General features: G+C 35.4%; 1 protein-coding gene across 1 annotated transcript in view; it reads left to right on the top strand.

The window, feature by feature from the left end:
* The window catches only part of prkacbb (protein kinase, cAMP-dependent, catalytic, beta b), a 31,909-nt gene extending 17,774 nt beyond the window's left edge, over window positions 1-14,135 (top strand). The window contains exons 5-10 of the mRNA XM_067362722.1: window positions 653-735; window positions 1,554-1,680; window positions 4,892-4,987; window positions 5,075-5,197; window positions 5,273-5,437; window positions 10,873-14,135. Of these exons, the coding sequence (XP_067218823.1) occupies window positions 653-735; window positions 1,554-1,680; window positions 4,892-4,987; window positions 5,075-5,197; window positions 5,273-5,437; window positions 10,873-10,998 (720 nt within the window). The 3' untranslated portion in view covers window positions 10,999-14,135. The remainder of the gene's footprint in view (window positions 1-652; window positions 736-1,553; window positions 1,681-4,891; window positions 4,988-5,074; window positions 5,198-5,272; window positions 5,438-10,872) is intronic.
* Window positions 14,136-19,073: the final 4,938 nt, after the last annotated feature.

The raw sequence follows: 19,073 nt of genomic DNA, 5'->3' as shown, positions 1-19,073 counted from the left end.
ATATATAAAAATAAAATATTCTATAGAAGTGTTTATGTAATTCCAGCTATGGTGTACATACATTTAAAAAAAAAAATCTGTAATTTTCTTTATTTTTAAGTTAAAAAACAAATGTAAGCAACACTGTTCACATATATAAATTAGAGATTGTACTGTCTTGTAAGAAAAACATCAACAACAATCAGAATATAGCTTCAAAACAAGTAACAGATGGTAATGAGGAATAAAAATACAAGCAATTACTTATTACTATTATTGACAGCATAAACAGCAGCAGGTCTGATAGGCTGCATTCACTAATGCACAGATCTGTTCAGACATCAGATATTTTGTCCAATCCATATACAATCCCTTGTAACTGGCTGTTTACATCATAAAGGAATTTTGAAATGCAAGTGTATTTAAGCATCAGAGAATTGGCTTTTTGTCCCACTGCTAAATTTTAAACAGAATAACAAGAGTTAGCCAACATAGAATTATTATTATTTTTTAATTACTTTATTATCACAGTAATTTGAACATGGCCTTTGTTTAAAAAAAATAAATAAATAAATCAAATGCCAGCTAGAAATGGGTATTGTTTACTACCTCTACGCATCTCTAGTCTAGACTTGTGTGTCTCTCAATTTTAATTTCAGCTTTATTCTCATAGGACAACTCTAATTTGTATATGGTGATGGAGTATGTACCAGGAGGGGAGATGTTCTCACATCTTAGAAGAATCGGAAGGTTTAGGTGAGTGAAGACATGTTTAAGCTAACAAAGCCTTTTATTCATTTCTGCCAGATCAATTGAAGTTAAACTCCAGCTCAGGTTTATGAAGACAATGCCCATGTGTGATTAAATGATTGAATATTATTGTTATCAAAAGTATTACTCGGCTAATGTTGCAAAAGAATTACTAGTTTGTCAAGTTATTATTGTTTCAGGTGTTAGTGCTGGTTAATGTGCTTGCATTTTTTTTTTTTTAAATGTCAGAAATTCCCAAGAGTTGATCCTTTTTACAAAATGACTCATCCTGACAACATTCAAGTCACCAATAAACTCAACAAGTGTGTGCATGCTTTTCAAACAAAATGCTTAATGTTTGATCTTATAGGTTTAAATGTGTTTTTCATTGAAAACCTAAATGAAATGCAAGTAATTCTATGCCATTTGGGCTTGTTAATGTTATGTATATCATATGTCAGAAAGTGTTCACAATAATGATAATAAAAAAAAATCAGTGGTCGTTCCCAGGACCAATAATGATTCTATTCTATACGGAGCCCCTAGGGACATTATGGAGAGAAAAAAATAAATAAATTGGAGGAAAAATTGTCAATGCTTTTGCCTTCTCTCGCAAATGTTTTTCATTTCCCCAAGAAATTTTGCATTTGCAATTTTGCTATTGAACACTCTATTTACCAGTGTAACTGTTTGAGCTGATGTCATCTACACTTGCCAAGATCCAGGAATACCTTGCTTCAATGATTTGTATGTCTTATGTCTTACTGTCACTTAGATCTCCTTTTTTGTCTCTAATTCTTGGATGTGATTTCTCTGATCGATAGTGAACCACATGCACGGTTTTATGCTGCACAGATTGTCCTGACCTTTGAGTACCTCCACTCACTAGACCTCATCTACAGAGACCTGAAACCTGAAAACCTACTCATTGACCAGCATGGATATATACAGGTAACCCTTTGAAAATAAATGGATTTCGGCATTGATTCCTAATAAAATGTGTTCTGATTCTAATTTAACTCATAGTTATAGACAAACACATTCTAACTACGCACAGACTGTTGTACTTTTCACAATACATCGAGTCATTCACAGTGCTGGGTGGAAAAAGTAAGTGAACCCTTGAATAGTAACTTGTAAATCCTCCTTTAGCAGCAAAACTTTCATCAATGGTTTCCAGTAGCTGCTTATGAGACTTTTGACCAATTTTGGACATCCCTCCCCACAAATCTGTTTGAGTTTATCAATATTTCTGTTTATTAATATGTCAGCCTTCTTTAATTCATTCCACAACATCTGAAATGTAAGGACTCAAACATGCATTTTCTTCTCTTTTGGACATTCTTTAATGCTTTGGGTCATTGTCTTGTTGCACCCAACCTCTCTACAGTCACGAACTGTCGTCTTGTCATTCTCCTGTAAAGTGTCTTGATACTCTTTTTGAATTCATGACTCAGTGATTGCAATGTAACTAGACCTTGAGGCAGCAAAGCAGCACTAAATCATGAGGCTCCTCCTCCATGTTTCACAGTTTTGGTGTTGGTGTGCAGTGCCCTATTTCTTCTAAATTAAGAATTTTGTAAAACTTTTGTCTCAACTGTCTACTGAAAAATTTTCCCAGAAGCATTGTGGAACATCCATGGTTCACACAGTCTTTCTTAAAAGAACAGATTTGTCAGTAACTAGACTTTGTGCCTTTATTTAAAGGACCAGGAACATGGCAACCCACACTTCCAATCTCACCTCCTTAATTGACTCTGATTCGCTTTTGGAGCAGTCATAAAACAGAAGTCCACTTACTTTGTCCAGCCTACCCTGTTAATGATCACTCGGTGTCTTGAATAAAATGTTGAACTGTTGTGTGTTGTTAGTTAAGACTGATTGTGTTGGTCTTCAATTATGACTTGGATGAAGATTTTATGAGTAATCAGTGCAGAAATCCAAATATTTTTGATTCACAAACTTACTCTTACCACTGTAAAAGTGCAGACATTTTTAAAGTGAATGGTTACTTATAGGGCTCATGAGTCGTGACATGACTTTTCTTAGTGATGCTCCAATCTATTGGCTGATAATCACATTCTATGACGTGATCAGGAGTCATTAAATAGGCGTTCAGCACTTTCGTGTTCTACATCAGAACGCCGCCTCAGTATTGGCCGGCTCCTGCATCAGCATCAGCATCGCACGCATATGTTGTGCTTGCTCATGTGAACAGCCAATAATGCACACCGAGTTTTCTAATAATTCACTGGCCCGTCATCAATAATTCCTTATTTAATCCTCTGACACATTCTGGGACATCATTAATAATAAGCCATCCACTTATTACTAACACTGGGGTCGTCTGAAAGGTTTTCACATTGAAAATATAATTGTGCATCTGTCTGTTGTCCAGTGCAGACAGCGTAATTTATTGCACTGGGTCATAACCTCTTTAAATGTGCCAAGAATTGAAAATTAAATTTACTCTGGCATAGTTGAATAACAAGAGTTCAGTACATGGAAATGACACACAGTCTCAAACTCCATTGTTTCCTTCTTTTTGTGTAAATCTCATTTGTTTAAAAGACCTCTGAAGAACAGGTGAATCTCAACATAACACCTACTGTGGCGCATTAATATTACGCCCCCATCATTAATATGTACGCCCCCAAATTTTGCATATGCAAGCCCATGTTCAAGGCATTAGACAAGCCAGTATTAACGTCTGGATCTGTGCACAGCTGAATCATCAGACTTTATGCAGGTAAGCAAGCAGGGACAATAGCAAAAAATGGCAGATGGGGCAATAATAACTCACATGATAACATGATATTTTTAGTGATATTTGTAAATTGTATTTCTAAATGTTTCGTTAGCATGTTGCTAATGTACTGTTAAATGTGGTTAAAGTTACCATTGTTTCTTACTGTATTCACGGAGATCAGGGTCATGTCGTTATTTTCATTTTTAAACACTTGCAGTCTGTATAATTCATAAACACAACTTCATTCTTTATAAATCTTTCCAACAGTTTGTAATGTTAGCTTTAGCCCGTTAGCCACGGAGCACTACTAAACTCATTCAGAATCAAATGTAAACATCCAAATAAATACCATACTTACATAATCGGGTATGCTGCATGACGAACACTTTGTAAAGATCGATTTTGAGCTGTGTGAACTTTATGGAATGTATTATAGAGTCGCGAGCTTGGGGGCGGGGAGCATGAGCATTTAAAGGGGACAGGCGCTGGATCAGCGCATTTATGATTATGCCCCAAAATAGGCAGTTAAAAAAATGAATTAAAAAAATCGATCTTGTATTTTGAGCTGAAACTTCAGACACATTCAGGGGACACCTTAGACTTATATTACATATTGTGAAAAGGTGTTCTATGGCACCTTTAAAGTCCACTTTATTAGGTCCACTATTAAATGGGTCATTGACCCTGGTCTTCAGAACACCCTGTCAGGCATGGTGTATTATCCTGATTTAGGCATCATTTGAATTAAATTGGCCATTAATAATGCCCATGCTCAGCAATAATATTTAGGCAACTTGCGGCTTTCCAGTAATGCTCAAATCATAGTAATCAGGCCCCCTGAGTATATTGCCTGGCATGTTCCCCACCCCAGCTAAAAACAATATCCCCTGCCTGAGATGTCTGATGCAGACATATAGTTCATCTTCATAGACTCTCAAAACTTCTCCCACACCTGAGATTTTGCTTTCTCATCTGTAATGGTTGCAGTCAGTCATTCTTGATTGCCAGTGCCTCTCCATTGAATCAGGAGTACCATGATCTGACCATATCCTTCAGCCTTATGGCTTCCTTCACCACCAGTGCCCATCAATGCTTTAAATTCCTTAAATTTGATTTGAAAAACCCTGCAGATGGCCTGAATGTGTAATCAGAATTTGAAGAGCACAAGAATCACCATAATGGTGACAGCTATAGTAGTTCCTTTGCCTCGGCATCAGGTAAAGTGCTGACCCTGAATTGTGCTGCAAAACACACTGGAGGCGGTCATATTTAATCCTAACGGAAACTCATAAAACGGTGTCTGCTGAAAAAATGCTGTATAATTAAAAAAAAAAGCCATTCTGAGTTTGCTGTATTTGCCTGTTTTGTTATAAAATATTACTGAAATGTACTAAACTGTGGTTTCCCACACAGGTAACAGATTTTGGATTTGCAAAAAGAGTAAAAGGCAGAACTTGGACATTATGTGGAACTCCAGAATACCTGGCGCCAGAAATCATCCTCAGCAAGGTCTTCATCTGCAGTTTTTTTTTTTTTACATTCAGTTGAATCCAAATTTCCCACAGGTTATATCACTTATTTGTTGTTCAAATTTAGGGATACAACAAGGCTGTGGACTGGTGGGCACTTGGCGTTCTCATATATGAAATGGCTGCTGGATATCCCCCCTTTTTTGCAGACCAGCCCATTCAGATCTATGAGAAAATCGTGTCTGGAAAGGTATTGGCAGGAAATACATTTAAGCAATTAGATTTGTTTGAATATGCACTGAATCAAAATGAACATGTTTTGTAGGTACGATTCCCCTCACACTTCAGTTCCGATTTGAAAGATCTGTTGAGGAATCTGCTGCAGGTGGACCTGACTAAGCGCTATGGAAACCTAAGGAATGGTGTCAATGATATCAAAAACCACAAATGGTTTGCCACAACGGATTGGATAGCCATCTATGAGAGGAAGGTAAGATCCTCAGTCTTCAGTTACCTAGTTTGAGCCTTAGTTTACACACTCCATATTGAGTGTAGTGAGGTTTATTACAATATAAAATATCTGTATTCCATGTGAATATATTTTTAAAATATTAATTATTCCCGTGATGCAAAGCTGAATTTCTTGCATCATTAGTCCAGTCTTCAGTGTCACATGATGAATTATTGGTGATCAGTTATTATTAATGGTTTAATGTAGAAACCAGTTGTTCTGCTTCATGTTTTTGTGGAAACTGATACTTTTTTTTTTTCAGGTTTCTATAATGAATAAAAAATTAAAAAGAACAGCATTTATTCAAAATAAATATCCATATATTGACTACGACTTTTGCCTCAAACTCCTAATTTACTGCTTATTAAAGGGTTAGTTCACCCAAAAATGAAAATTTGGTAACACTTTACAATAAGGTTCCTTAGTTAAACATTAGTTAATGTATTAACTAACATGAACTAACCATGAGCAATACATTTGTTACTGTATTTACTAATCTTCGTTAGCATTGGTTAATGATAATACAGTTGTTCATTGTTTGTTCATGTTAGTTCACAGTGCATTAACTAATGTTAACAAGATTTTAATAATGTATTAGTAAATGTTGAAATTAACATTAACAAAGATTAATAAATGCTGTATAAGTGCCATTCATTATTACTTCATGTTAACTAATGTTGTTAATTAACGAACCTTATTGTACAGTGTTACCGAAAATGTTGTCTTATTACTTGCCCTCATGTCGTTCCACACCCGTATGACCTTCGTTCATTTTTGACAAAATCCAATGGCTCATGAGGATGCATTGAGAGCAAGTTATCATAGACTTTCAAATGCCCAGAAAGGAACTAAAAATATATTTAAAACAGTTCATCTGACTACAATGGTGCAACCTTAATGTTATGAAGCGACAAGAATACTTTTTGTGCACCAAAAAAAAAAAAAACGACTTTACTCAGCAATATCTAGCACTTGTCAATGAACTAAACACTACTTCATTAAGCTTCGAAGCTTTACGAATCTTTTGTTTCGAATCAGTGGTTTGGAGCACTGCCAAAGTCATATGAACCATTGAAATTTCAAAACACTCATGACGCAACGAAGCCTCATTTACTGAAATCACATGAGATTGTTTGATACACGCTCCAAACCACTGATTCAAAACAAAAGCTTTGTGAAGCTTCATGAAGCAGTGTTTAGTTCAGTGACGAGTGCTAGATATTGTTGAATAAAGTCGTTATTTAGTTTTTTTGGTGCACAAAAAGTATTCTCGTCACTTCATAACATTAAGGTTGAACCACTATAGTCACATGAACTGTTTTAAATATGTCTTTAGTACCTTTCTGGGTGTTTGAAAGTCTAAGTTAACTTGCTCTCAATGCAGCCTCACAAGCCATTGGATTTTATCAAAAATATCTTACAAATTGTGTTCCAAAGATGAACGAAGGTCTTTTGGGTGTGGAACGGCATGAGGGTGAGTAATTAATGACAGAATTTTCCTTTTTTGGGTGAACTAACCCTTTAATAGTTTGTAGAGTAGTTGTTAAAGGGTTAGTCCACCCAAAAATGAAAATAATGTCATTTATTACTTACCCTCATGCCATTCCACACGTGTAAGACATTCGTTCATCTTCGGAATGCAAATTAAGATATTTTAGTTGAAATCCGATGGCTCCATGAGGCCTGCATAGCCAGCAATGACATTTCCTCTCTCAAGACCCATAAAGGTACTAAAACCACATCTAAATCAGTTAATGTGGGTACAGTGGTTCAATATTAATTATTATAAAATGATGAGAATACTTTTGGTGCGCCAAAAAAACAAAACAAAATATAGCTGCGAGCAGCGATGGCGGGCCCAAGCCCGGTGGCACCGCCACCCCGGTGGCTTCAGGGCAACTGTGCACAGCGGGCAATAGGCACTTAAAACGGTTAAACATCAAAGGACTATGTCAAATTCACTCCACATTTACTGCACTACAAGGTGCCGTTATAGAGCCCCTCCTCCCTGCCCATTTTCAAAGGATTACATGTGCCAAGTTTTAACATTATTCTGATGAATTTTGAAGCAAATCAGGTAAAAATAAGAGGATGATCTCAATGTATGCTGAAAGTGACACATTTTCTGCTTCCAGTTGGTGGCGCTATGACTTTGAATCACAATAGTCAAATCCATGTGATCAGCCTTGTACAACGAAGACTAAGCCAAAGTTTCATCAAAATCAATTAATGTATGCAGAAGTTATAACACTTTGTTTCCCTTTTCTTGCCATAAATTCGTTGCCTCGCCACGGCCAAACCGTTTGAGATATCCAAAATCCGTTTGCAATTAAACAACTTCAATGTGTTAGCAACAAGTTAAAAAAAGCTTGGTGTAAATTGGATAAACCCTGTAGGAGTAGTAGTATAAAATTCATAGCCTGTTTTTTCAAAAAATTAACATTCAAACCAAAATAGCTGACTTCCTGTTGGTCGGAGCTAATGAATGTAAATTAGAAAATTGTCCGGCTTGATGAGAATAATATGTGTACCGAGTTTGGTGACTGTAGGAAAAACTAACCCCCCACTTTTGTCAAAAGGTGGCGCTACTGAGCCCCTCCACCACGCCCATTTCTATGGCTTTGTCCATGTCTACTGGTTGACAATATTGATGTGTGTGTCGAGTTTCATGCAATTTGAAGCATGTTAAGAGCCTCAAAAACACTCAAGAATATTATTACAGTTTGACCTGTTGCCATGGCAACAATATTTCAAATATCAAAAATCCTGTCATAGGTCTACATCTGCTGTGTATTGACATTACACTGATGAAGTTTGAAGCAAATCAGGTAAAAATAAGAGGGTGATCTCAAAGCATTTTAAAAGTGATACACTTCTTGCTGCCATTTGGTGGCGCTATAACTTTGACTCACAATAGTTACATCCATGTGATCAGACTACTACAACCAACACACTCCTGAAGTTTCATAAACATCAATCAATGTATGCAGAAGTTATAACACATTTCCTGTTTCCCTTTTCTCGCCATAAATTCGTTGCCTCGCCACGGCCAAACCGTTTGAGATATCCAAAATCCGTTTGCAATTAAACAACTTCAATGTGTTCGCAACAAGTTAAAAAAAGCTTGGTGTAAATTGGATAAACCCTGTAGGAGTAGTAGTATAAAATTCATAGCCTGTTTTTTCAAAAAATTAACATTCAAACCAAAATAGCTGACTTCCTGTTGGTCGGAGCTAATGAATGTAAATTAGAAAATTGTCCGGCTTGATGAGAATAATATGTGTACCGAGTTTGGTGACTGTAGGAAAAACTAACCCCCCCACTTTTGTCAAAAGGTGGCGCTACTGAGCCCCTCCACCACGCCCATTTCTATGGCTTTGTCCATGTCTACTGGTTGACAATATTGATGTGTGTGTCGAGTTTCATGCAATTTGAAGCATGTTAAGAGCCTCAAAAACACTCAAGAATATTATTACAGTTTGACCTGTTGCCATGGCAGCAATATTTCAAATATCAAAAATCCTGTCATAGGTCTACATCTGCTGTGTATTGACATTACACTGATGAAGTTTGAAGCAAATCAGGTAAAAATAAGAGGGTGATCTCAAAACATTTCAAAAAGTGATACACTTCCTGCTGCCAGTTGGTGGCGCTATAACTTTGACTCACAATAGTCACATCCATGTGATCAGACTCCTATAACGAACACACTCGTGAAGTTTCATAAAGATCAATATATGTATTAAGACGTTATAACACATTTCCTGTTTCCTTTTTCTCGCCATAAATTCGTTGCCTCGCCACGGCCAAACCGTTCAAGATATCAAAAATCCCCTGGCAATTTTTAATCATCAGTGTCTTGACTTCATGCTGACCGAGTTTGGTGGCGATCGGATTAATCGTCTAGGAGGAGTATATCAAATTCCAGAGCATGCGTTTTTCAAACAACCCTTAATAGCTGACTTCCTGTTGGCGTGGCGATTAACTTAGAGCGCGAAAGTTGTTCGGCCCGATGAGGTCTATATGTGTACCGAGTTTCATACTAATACGTGCAAGCATGTTTAATATATGGACCAAATTTTCAGACTTTTTTCAAGGGGGCGCTGTCGAGCCCCCCTGCCACGAACGGGTACCAGCCTCTCCGGCGTCCTAATGGCCGCGGATTCCAATGTGTGTGCCAATTTTCAAGAGTTTTTGAGCATGTTAAGGCCCCCAAAAAGCCCCGGAAGACGGAAAAAAAAAAAAAAATAATAATAATAATAATAATCCTTAGAAGAACAAGAGGGCCCTGCGCGAATTTTCGCTTGGGCCCTAATTACGACTTATATAGTGATGGCCGATTTCAAAACACTGCTTCATGAAGCTTCGGAGCGTTATGAATCAGCGTGTCGAATCAGCCGTTCAGAGCGCCGAAGTCACGTGATTTCAGCAGTTTGGCCGAATCATGATTCGACACGCTGATTCATAACGCCCCGAAGCTTCATGAAGCAGTGTTTTGAAATCAGTCATCACTATATAAGTCATTATTTTTTATTTATTTTTTTGGCGCACCAAAAGTATTCTCATCGCTTTATAATATTAATATTGAACCACTGTACTCACATGAACTGATTTAGATGTGTTTTTAGTACATTTATGGATCTTGAGAGAGGAAATGTCATTGCTGGCTATGGAGGCCTCATTGAGTCATCGGATTTCAACAAAAATATCTTAATTTGAGTTCTCAAGATGAACAAAGGTTTTATGGGTGTGGAACGGCATGAGGGTGAGTAATAAATGACATTATTTTCATTTTTGGGTGGACTAACCCTTTAAGTTTAGGTATTGGGTAGGATTAAAGGATGTGGAATGTGGTCATGCAGAATAAGGCATTAATATGTGCTTTATAAGAATGTATAAGAATGATTTCTGAAGGATCATGTAACACTTAAGACTGGACGAATGATGCTGAAAATTCAGCTTTGACATCACAGGTATAAATTACATTTTACAATATATATTGACATTGAAAACAGCTGTTTTAAATTATAATAATATTTCACAATATTACTGATTTTACTGTATTGAATGGCTTCAGAAGACTTGGAATATAGTGCAAGAACTTTTATGGTGCTTATTATGTGTTTTTGCCTTCTGTGGAGCTTAACAGTAACAACCAATGAGTACTCACGATATCGGATCTGACCGATACCTGATCTGGCAAAATTGCGTCTTTGAAAAACATTAAAGAAACGTAACTATTCCAAATTTTTGACCGGTAGTGTATAGTAAGAGAACTAAAATTGTTGCTTTATTATATTGAGAAAATTATTCAGTTATGCATATACAAAGGAGATTAGTGAACAGTTAATAGAGAAGTGCACAGGCATTATGGTAGACTTCTGATCACAACAATTTCTCCAATCATCCACCAGGTGGAGGCGCCATTCATACCAAAGTGCAGAGGTCCTGGAGACACGAGCAACTTTGACGACTATGAAGAGGAAGACATTCGTGTATCTCTTACAGAAAAATGCGCAAAGGAATTCTCAGAGTTTTAGTTATGGACACATCTAAGCTAGGCATATGCATATATACATATATTTACTTCTCTATATATGTGTATATATGCGTGTGCATTTGTGTGCGCGCATCACACGACACGTCAAATAAGGGTATCTTTGCACTCTAAAGACATGGGATGAGCAGAGAGCACATCACCCTTCAACTTCTTGTGTACTTCCTTCATTCCATCCGGCTTTAGAGAGGTCACCAGGTCACCAGGGTTCTCATGCTCTTAACCATATACACTGGCACATCTCTTACTCCTGTAATTCACTCTTTTCCTACTCCTTTTTTTTTTTTTTTTTTGCTTTGTTAAACAACCTCAGTTGTTTGACATTGTGTTCCCCGTTTGAAAGTTTTTTTGTTTTGTTTTTTGAAAGATGTGAAGATTTTAGAATGACATTTAAAATAGACGTGGGGGAGGAAAAAAACACAAAAAAGGCCAATTCAGCATTGTTACTTTTTTCATGGCAACGTCACACAGTGTTGTGATTGGAAAGGTAGGCGTTGCCTGAACATATTGGCATTTTTGGTGTTACACCTCGCTTTTATTTTCTTTTTACCTTAGACCAAAACAACTGACAACTTTTTGTTTTTTTTTTTGTTACTTGTGCATATCTGTTGAATTCAGAGTGGTTTTTCTTTTATTCGAACCACCTTGTGTGTTGAAAGCATGACCAAAACCATCATGTTGTGAATGGCAGAGGAGGAGGTCTTAACTCTTCAGATTTGCCTTAGAAAACTCGATATTACAGAGCCCACAGAATGATTGCATTACAAATGTTACAGTGATCTTTATCACAATGTTACAGTAAAGGTCCAGTCTCATGCATATACTGACAGATGTTGTTAGCAATATAAAATATATCTTATTTTACCACTTCTGTGCATTTTTATTCATTATGCAAAGGTTTTATTCTAAAATGTAAGAAAAACCTTAAAGATTGGTTCACTTTGATCATTTTAACTGCTGTTTATTATCTGATATTTAAAACTAAGAAAAACAGCAAATGCATTGGTCCAATCGCTGTAAGATGAATTAGATCAGGGATGGGTAGCTTCGATCCTGGAGTGCCGCTGTCCTGCAGAGTTTAGTTCAAACCCTGATTTAAAAACTCGCCAGCATGTAGCTTTCTAGTAATCCTGAAGACATTGATTCGCTTGTTCAGGTGTGTTTGATTGGTTTCGGAGCCGAACTCTGTAGAACAGTGTTCCTCCAAGAACGAAGCTGCCCATCCCTGAATTGGATCATCACAGTGAGGCACTTATCAGTTACACATCAGTTACTTGTTCACTTTTTGTCACTGTTTTTAATTTAATGTTGAAGCTGTTTTGCAAAGTTCTCTCTTAACTGAAAATTGTAAAACTGCCAAAACTCCATGTTCTCTCTTCCATTGTTGCTGTTGAACTTCTGTCGTATTTTTTCTTTTTCTTTTCTTATGACCGAATGTAGTGTTGAAACTTCTAGGTATGCATATTGTTTGAAAAGTTTGAATTTTGAGGTACATTCTCACAGACATATACTAAGAAACTGAATATGTTACAAAGAAAGAGAGAAAAAATAATCAGAGGCTAGTAAGCCTCTTCTCCTTTGTATCACATATAATCCAGTTATTGTTCAGCTCATACTGCGTATATGCATTATTTCTTATAAATGTTTTTATTTATACACATATTAGAGAGATGCTAATAAATTTTATTTTTAAGATTGGTTGTTCTTTTGAATGTGTACAAATGATCTTTATACTTGGACTAAATGCCTTTTAAAAATCACCTTTTCAACCTGCAAGAATTTAAACATTCTTTCAGACAGGCTGTTGTTAGTAAATAGCATTGTACTGTCGCAAAAGGTAGCAGCATTGTCGCTTAAATTGCAGTTCATTTAGCCACTACTAGCCTAAAGCCTGTTAGTGCTCATGCAAATACAGCTAGAGATTTCTGTCCCTCTATTGAAAGTCCATTCCCCTGAAACTACTCCATTTGAATCGACAAGTCTTCTGAAGAGATACGATTGTTTTTATTCACATATATATAAAGCACATAAAATATGGTAAACAGAAGGTCAAATATGCTTGCTTGATGGTTTTTGAGTTTAATCATTCCTTAATTTTAGTATTAAACAACATAATCCTTGTTTGCATTCATCAAAAATGTCCGATACTGAATGGCACAGAGAAAAGTGATTTCACAACAGCCCAGTAGGTGGCGATGTGGAATAATGTCTTTCTGGATGCACAAACCCTGGGTTTCTAACTCTGTTGACTGAACTAACTCCAGAATACATTTCTGGAGCAGATAACCATGAGTTAGCAATGTTTGTTTTATTATACCTAGAGTTCGTGCGACAGGAAGTTAACTATCTTTTATGGAACAATTACTGGTCAAACGTAATTCTACTTAAACTTTAATTGCTGCTGGCAATTGTTTTATACTGATGCTTTTTGATATTTGTTAACCCTGCAAAGCCTAATATATGAAATAATAGTCAGAAAAATCGAATGTGCTTTGTTTTATATTTGATGCTATGAGCCGTATAAAAACCTGATGTATGAAATATGAATATGGTGCTCATACTAGAGCAGGGAACAAAATTATTCAGAGGCCTACACTGAGCAAAAAATAAACAATTTGGTTCAGTTGCTGATATTTATATGGCCAAAAACATTTGATTAAAGTCTGAGAGCTTTTAATGTAAATCAATTTGATTTTTATAACTGTAAAAATAAAAGAATTAAGAAATAGAATAGTGAATAGAACAGGAAATTAACATCAGCGCAATTATTTCATTACATAATAGTAAATTTTTTTGGTGTTTTTTTTTTTTTTTTGTAGTTGTTTGACTATTTAATAAGTTGGGTGTTTGTATTTTTCTGATGTTGTATATTTTCTTTTGATTAAAAAATTAAAGGTATTTGAGAAATGGGGAAAGCATAAAAGAATTACAAAGCGACTTGCATATAGAGCACATGGTAACACTTTAGAATACTGATCCTTCATTAGTGAATAACTACACAGGAACAAATGATTAACGCATTATTAACACTCTAGTAACTACTATTAACTAACAAGAAACTCTGATTAATGAATTAATAAGTAATAGTGCTCCGTTGAAGGTGGTAGTTCACTATTAGCAATCAATAACTACAGTTTTTTTTTTTTTTTTTTTTTTTTTTCATACCTTCCAGAGAACTACTAAGAACTATGCATTATTCACATTAATTATGAACTTGTATAATGTATAATTAATACTAAAGTGAAGGTCATGGTAGACCACTAGGAATGACTGAAGTATTACCAAATCCTTCAGAAGGAATTACTAATTATTTGAATCAGTATTCTAAGTGAAAAACATGATAACTCTCTAGTAACTACTGTAGTCATTGTAAACTTGAGGTTTTTGTAAAGTATTGGATAGTAATAACTCGAGTTATTACATAATTCTAAAGGAGCTACTAATTATTTGGAACAGTATTCTAAAGTGTAGATCATGGTAACCCACTAGTAATTACCAAATATATCAGAAGGAATTACTGTACAAAACTGTACAAAAAGCCTTGGCGTCATTGAATTTCGTTCGAGTTGTGTGACAGTCAATCACTGTTTGTGGACACCATAGAAATGAATGAAAAGTGCTGTAAGCTGAACCCTAATGACTTAACCTGACTTATCTTATAAAACAGCATTTTTTTTTGGTGCAAAAAATAGATCAATCCAAAATTAATGTTTAAGAGCAAACATGTTGAAGATTAGCCAATTGGCTGTCAATTCATTGAATATACTGCTTTTGTTGGAAAATGCATTATTTATTCAGTGTAATGAAGCCTCTCCTCCATTGACATCCATTAAAAAAAAAAAAAAAAAACAGCCTCTTGTCTCCTTCCCTGCATGCAGAGTTAGCTGGCATTACACTTTTTTGCCAACCTCGAGAGCTTTGTTCAAAGTTTTGAAAAGATTAGTTTCCTCCATCACTACTAATTTCACCTTACAAGCACATGAATAGGCAAAGTGGGAAATCGATGAATTCTAGATGATACACAAGTCTGAAACATAACATAGAAGTAGCCTAAATGAATTATATTGCAAACAATAAACCAAAGTAACTACATCAGAATTCATAATGTTGAGAAATATTCATTTCTATCACTTATAAATTGCTTCACAATTGGTTGTGATACTAGCTGTAACCATTAAGACTTGCTGCTTGCTCACTGATCTCTATATAGAGATTTATATAAACAGTGTTTCATTTACCTCAGATAAGGGGTGTACTATTTTTTACACTATTTTAACGATGTCTTTACTACTTCTCTGGACCTTGAATGTGGTAATTTCATTGCTTTTTATGGGAGATAAAAACCTTGGATTTCATCAAAAATATCTTAATTTGTGTTCTGAAGATAAACGAAGGTCTTACAGTTTTGGAATGACATGAAGGTGAGTACTTAATTACAGAAATTTCATTTTTGGGTGAACTAACCCTTTAATGCTTTTGTGTTCCCCCAATAAACTTTGCATTCACTCTGACAACTTGAGTTCTTTGTGAATGAATGCAAAGTTTCTTGGGGGAATGCAAAATGAGAATGCTCAAGCATTACAATATATAATTGTTCTCCCTTTTCATTTTTTTTTTTTTTTTTTCTAACACCATGTCCCTTTAGTGCCTCCAGGGGTCTGTTTAAAGGAAACTGAAAATGAAAGGAGATGTTTGATTGTTTATGTTCTTTTCTTTCTCTTCAAATAAAACGTGACCACACTGACACTTCTACCTGTTGTTCATGTCTTAGCTAGCAGCCTATACACTTGGAAATTTAACCCTATCCAGGGCACTGGTAATCCAGATTTGGTAATTGTTTTGTTTTGAAAAACCGGCACAAAAGAAAGACAGATTACCTGATCTTGGATAGCAAAATTAAGATTTCCAAATTTAGATCATTCTGATCCAGATTAAAATTTTTTAACAGCTGGACCCTGGATTTAAAATCATGATCAAAAGAGTGAATAAAACATCCAATCTTTCTTTAAAAATATATATTTTATATATAAAATAAATAAGACAAGTTTATTTTATCAAAATAAGATTCTTGCATTTGTTAACATTTTATTTTGTCAGCTAAATTTGTCATTAATAAGCAGAAATCTGTACACTTGTCCCAACTGTCTGGACTTTTCTTGTAGACTTCTTGAAGTCTCCAAAGCTCCAAAAGGTGTCACGTTTGTAAAAGGCTCATTATGAAAATTTGACAAATTATTATTTTATTAAATTTGTCATATAGGTCTTTTTTTTCTCTCTCAAATTTGCATGAAATTTGGAGATAGATAGAGATAGATGTGAAATAAAGGTAACAAGAATTTTGATAATGTTATCATGCAGCAGATATGGGCCAACATATTTTTGAATATTGGCCAAATTGCCTTTTGTGAGTGCAATTTTTTTCTGTGTTTACATGACCAAAATGACAGCCTCTGAATGAAATGTGCAAGTTGCAACACAGTTTCACAACAATTTGTTTTGTTGCAGTCTCTTATGAATTCGTACCGTCATCATGATCTTCTCTCGCCCCACTGAGGTAGATTTAGATATGAGTTTAGGAATGATGGAGCTTTTCATGCAGTTGTACAATCAAATTGTACAAATTCTAATTCTGCTATAGACCCAAAAACCCCACAAACACACATCTGTCTGGACTGGAGGCGCTACACAACGTATACAACAAGAAATGACAAGACCCTCCTGACTAAAAGTTGATCAAAAATTGTTTGTTGTTTGGAAGATCAGCTGATATGGTTTTGGTTGTGTCCCAAAATGAATTCGGCCTGTATCTTGTTTTTCCAAACCTTGTCCATATGCACATTGGGACAGTTTGAGGACATCTGCCAAATTGCATCATCAGGTCATCTAAATGATCAGGGCTGCATTTCTCAAATCATTGTGAGCGACCATTGGTGCCAATGGTGCTACTTACTGTAGGCTTAATTGGTTCCAACTGTTCTATTATCTACTTACTGTAGGCTTCATCAGTACCAATGGTTCTCTACTTAGGCTAACGAATCATGATGCTTTTGAGAAACGCAGCCCAGCAATTATTTAAAACGATAGCCTATGTACTACCAAGTATACACTAGAGGGAGCCACATGATTAAAAATTCTGCAAACATAATGAAGGACTGCCTTTTTGTTGCCTGTAACATGGTACTATTTGCATATTTCCTTGGGTGCTGAATCTTTTCTTCATAAATGCACTAAATATTTTGTTTAATAAATTTTAATCTGCGGTGACATAACATAAAGGTTCATTTATGTACAAGTAAAATGCACCGAATGATGGAGAATAAAACATTGCGGTCAAAATAATGTCATACCGTCTGCGCCAATAGCCTTGTGGGCAGCTCGGGTGACTGGCGTCTGCCTTGCCAGGACTGAAGGGCGTCTGGAAGAAGGACATTGGTCAAACCATTGAAGAGAACGACTGGGCTGATGTATGTGATAATGTGTACCTTAAATGTACCTCCCTTGGGATCCTCAAGCTCAATTTCAAATTCTTTAATAGGAATTTGAACTACACTGAATAAATAAAATAAATAAATATTAAGATGATGTTTATCAATGCTACAGGCCTGTGTTGGCCTGAAATGTAATAAAGATAAAGGTACATTCATTCATTGTTTTTGATACTGTGACAATTTTTTTGCCATACTGAAAGAAAATACATAGTGTAATGGAAGATCTTCTTGGACTACTTTGACTCCAGTTTTGTATTTATTGAATCTTAATGTGAGCAGTCTTTTTAAAAAAAAGGCACAATACAGTTATTTGTTGTCCTGGTATATTTGGCTAAAAATGCATTTTGAAACTTTGTTCTGTATCACGGGCCCCATTTCTTAAAATGTGGACATCACAGATCGATATGTGGTTACCATTTGAAAAGTTAGCTACAACAAACATAAAAAATCAGACAAATTCTGGCTGATACGGTCTCCCCTTTGAGAATATATAAAGAAACTCCTTTAACATGCATACTAGACCATTTTTAATTTCTTTTCATTTCCTTGGATCTCCTATTTAAAGTCAATGTAACCTTTTTCTATCTGTGGTTGTTGTTTTATTTTATTTCAGTGAATTATGTGTTCATTTATTTATTTATTTTCCACTTCTTTCTGTCTTTAAACTTTCGTAAACCCTGTAACATGAATAGAACTTTGTTTAGTTGTGATACTGTTAATGTTGAGTACAAAAAATTACAAAAAACAAAATAGTTATAACAACAGCACAAAAAGTAAGAGAACAAAAAATGTATAACAACAATTGTACTGGGAAGGAAAGGAAAACAGCAGTAGAACTCCAGCAGTCACCCAACTTTTGTATTTGAACAAGAAGTTCAATTCTTCATCAAAAAGCAATGTAGTAAGTTCCAGCTAGTTAGTTTTCTTAGTTACTTTAGTTAGTTTAGTGATCCTGAAGAGCATGAACTAGTTCAGATGTGTTTGATTATGGTTGGAGCTAAACTCTGCTGGTTCATTTGTTAAAATTAATGTATTAACTAACATGAACTAACCATGAGCAATACAGTTGTTACTGTATTTGTTTATCTTTGTTAACATTAGTTAATAAAAATACAGCAGTTCATTGTTTGTTCACGTTACTTCACAGTGCATTAACTAACAAATACAACTCTTGATTTTAATAATGTATTAGTAAATATTGAAATTAACAAAAATTAATAAATGCTGTAGACGTGCAGTTAATTATTAGTTCATGTTAACTAACGTAGTTAACTAATGAACCTTACTGTAAAGTGTTACCAACAACATCAGTATTGCAAACCCATGTGACAGTTGTTGTTGTTTTTGCCTTATGCCTACCAACTCAGCATCATTGCCATATAATCGGATCTGAACAGCTGCGATACAGAGTGTGGACGTCAATAATTTTAGATCAGATTCCAAACAAATACACAAATATTCTGACTTGGACTTACAGTGTAAATGTAGCCTTTGAGACTCTTTTGAATTACAGTAGCAAAACAATCACCTACCAACCACCAGAACACCCTACACTGTAAAAAATGACCGT

Source organism: Chanodichthys erythropterus, chromosome 16 (genome assembly GCF_024489055.1).
Source record: "Chanodichthys erythropterus isolate Z2021 chromosome 16, ASM2448905v1, whole genome shotgun sequence".
In the NCBI taxonomy this organism is placed as follows: Eukaryota; Metazoa; Chordata; class Actinopteri; order Cypriniformes; family Xenocyprididae; genus Chanodichthys; species Chanodichthys erythropterus.
This window is presented reverse-complemented; position numbering and strand designations above follow the sequence as displayed.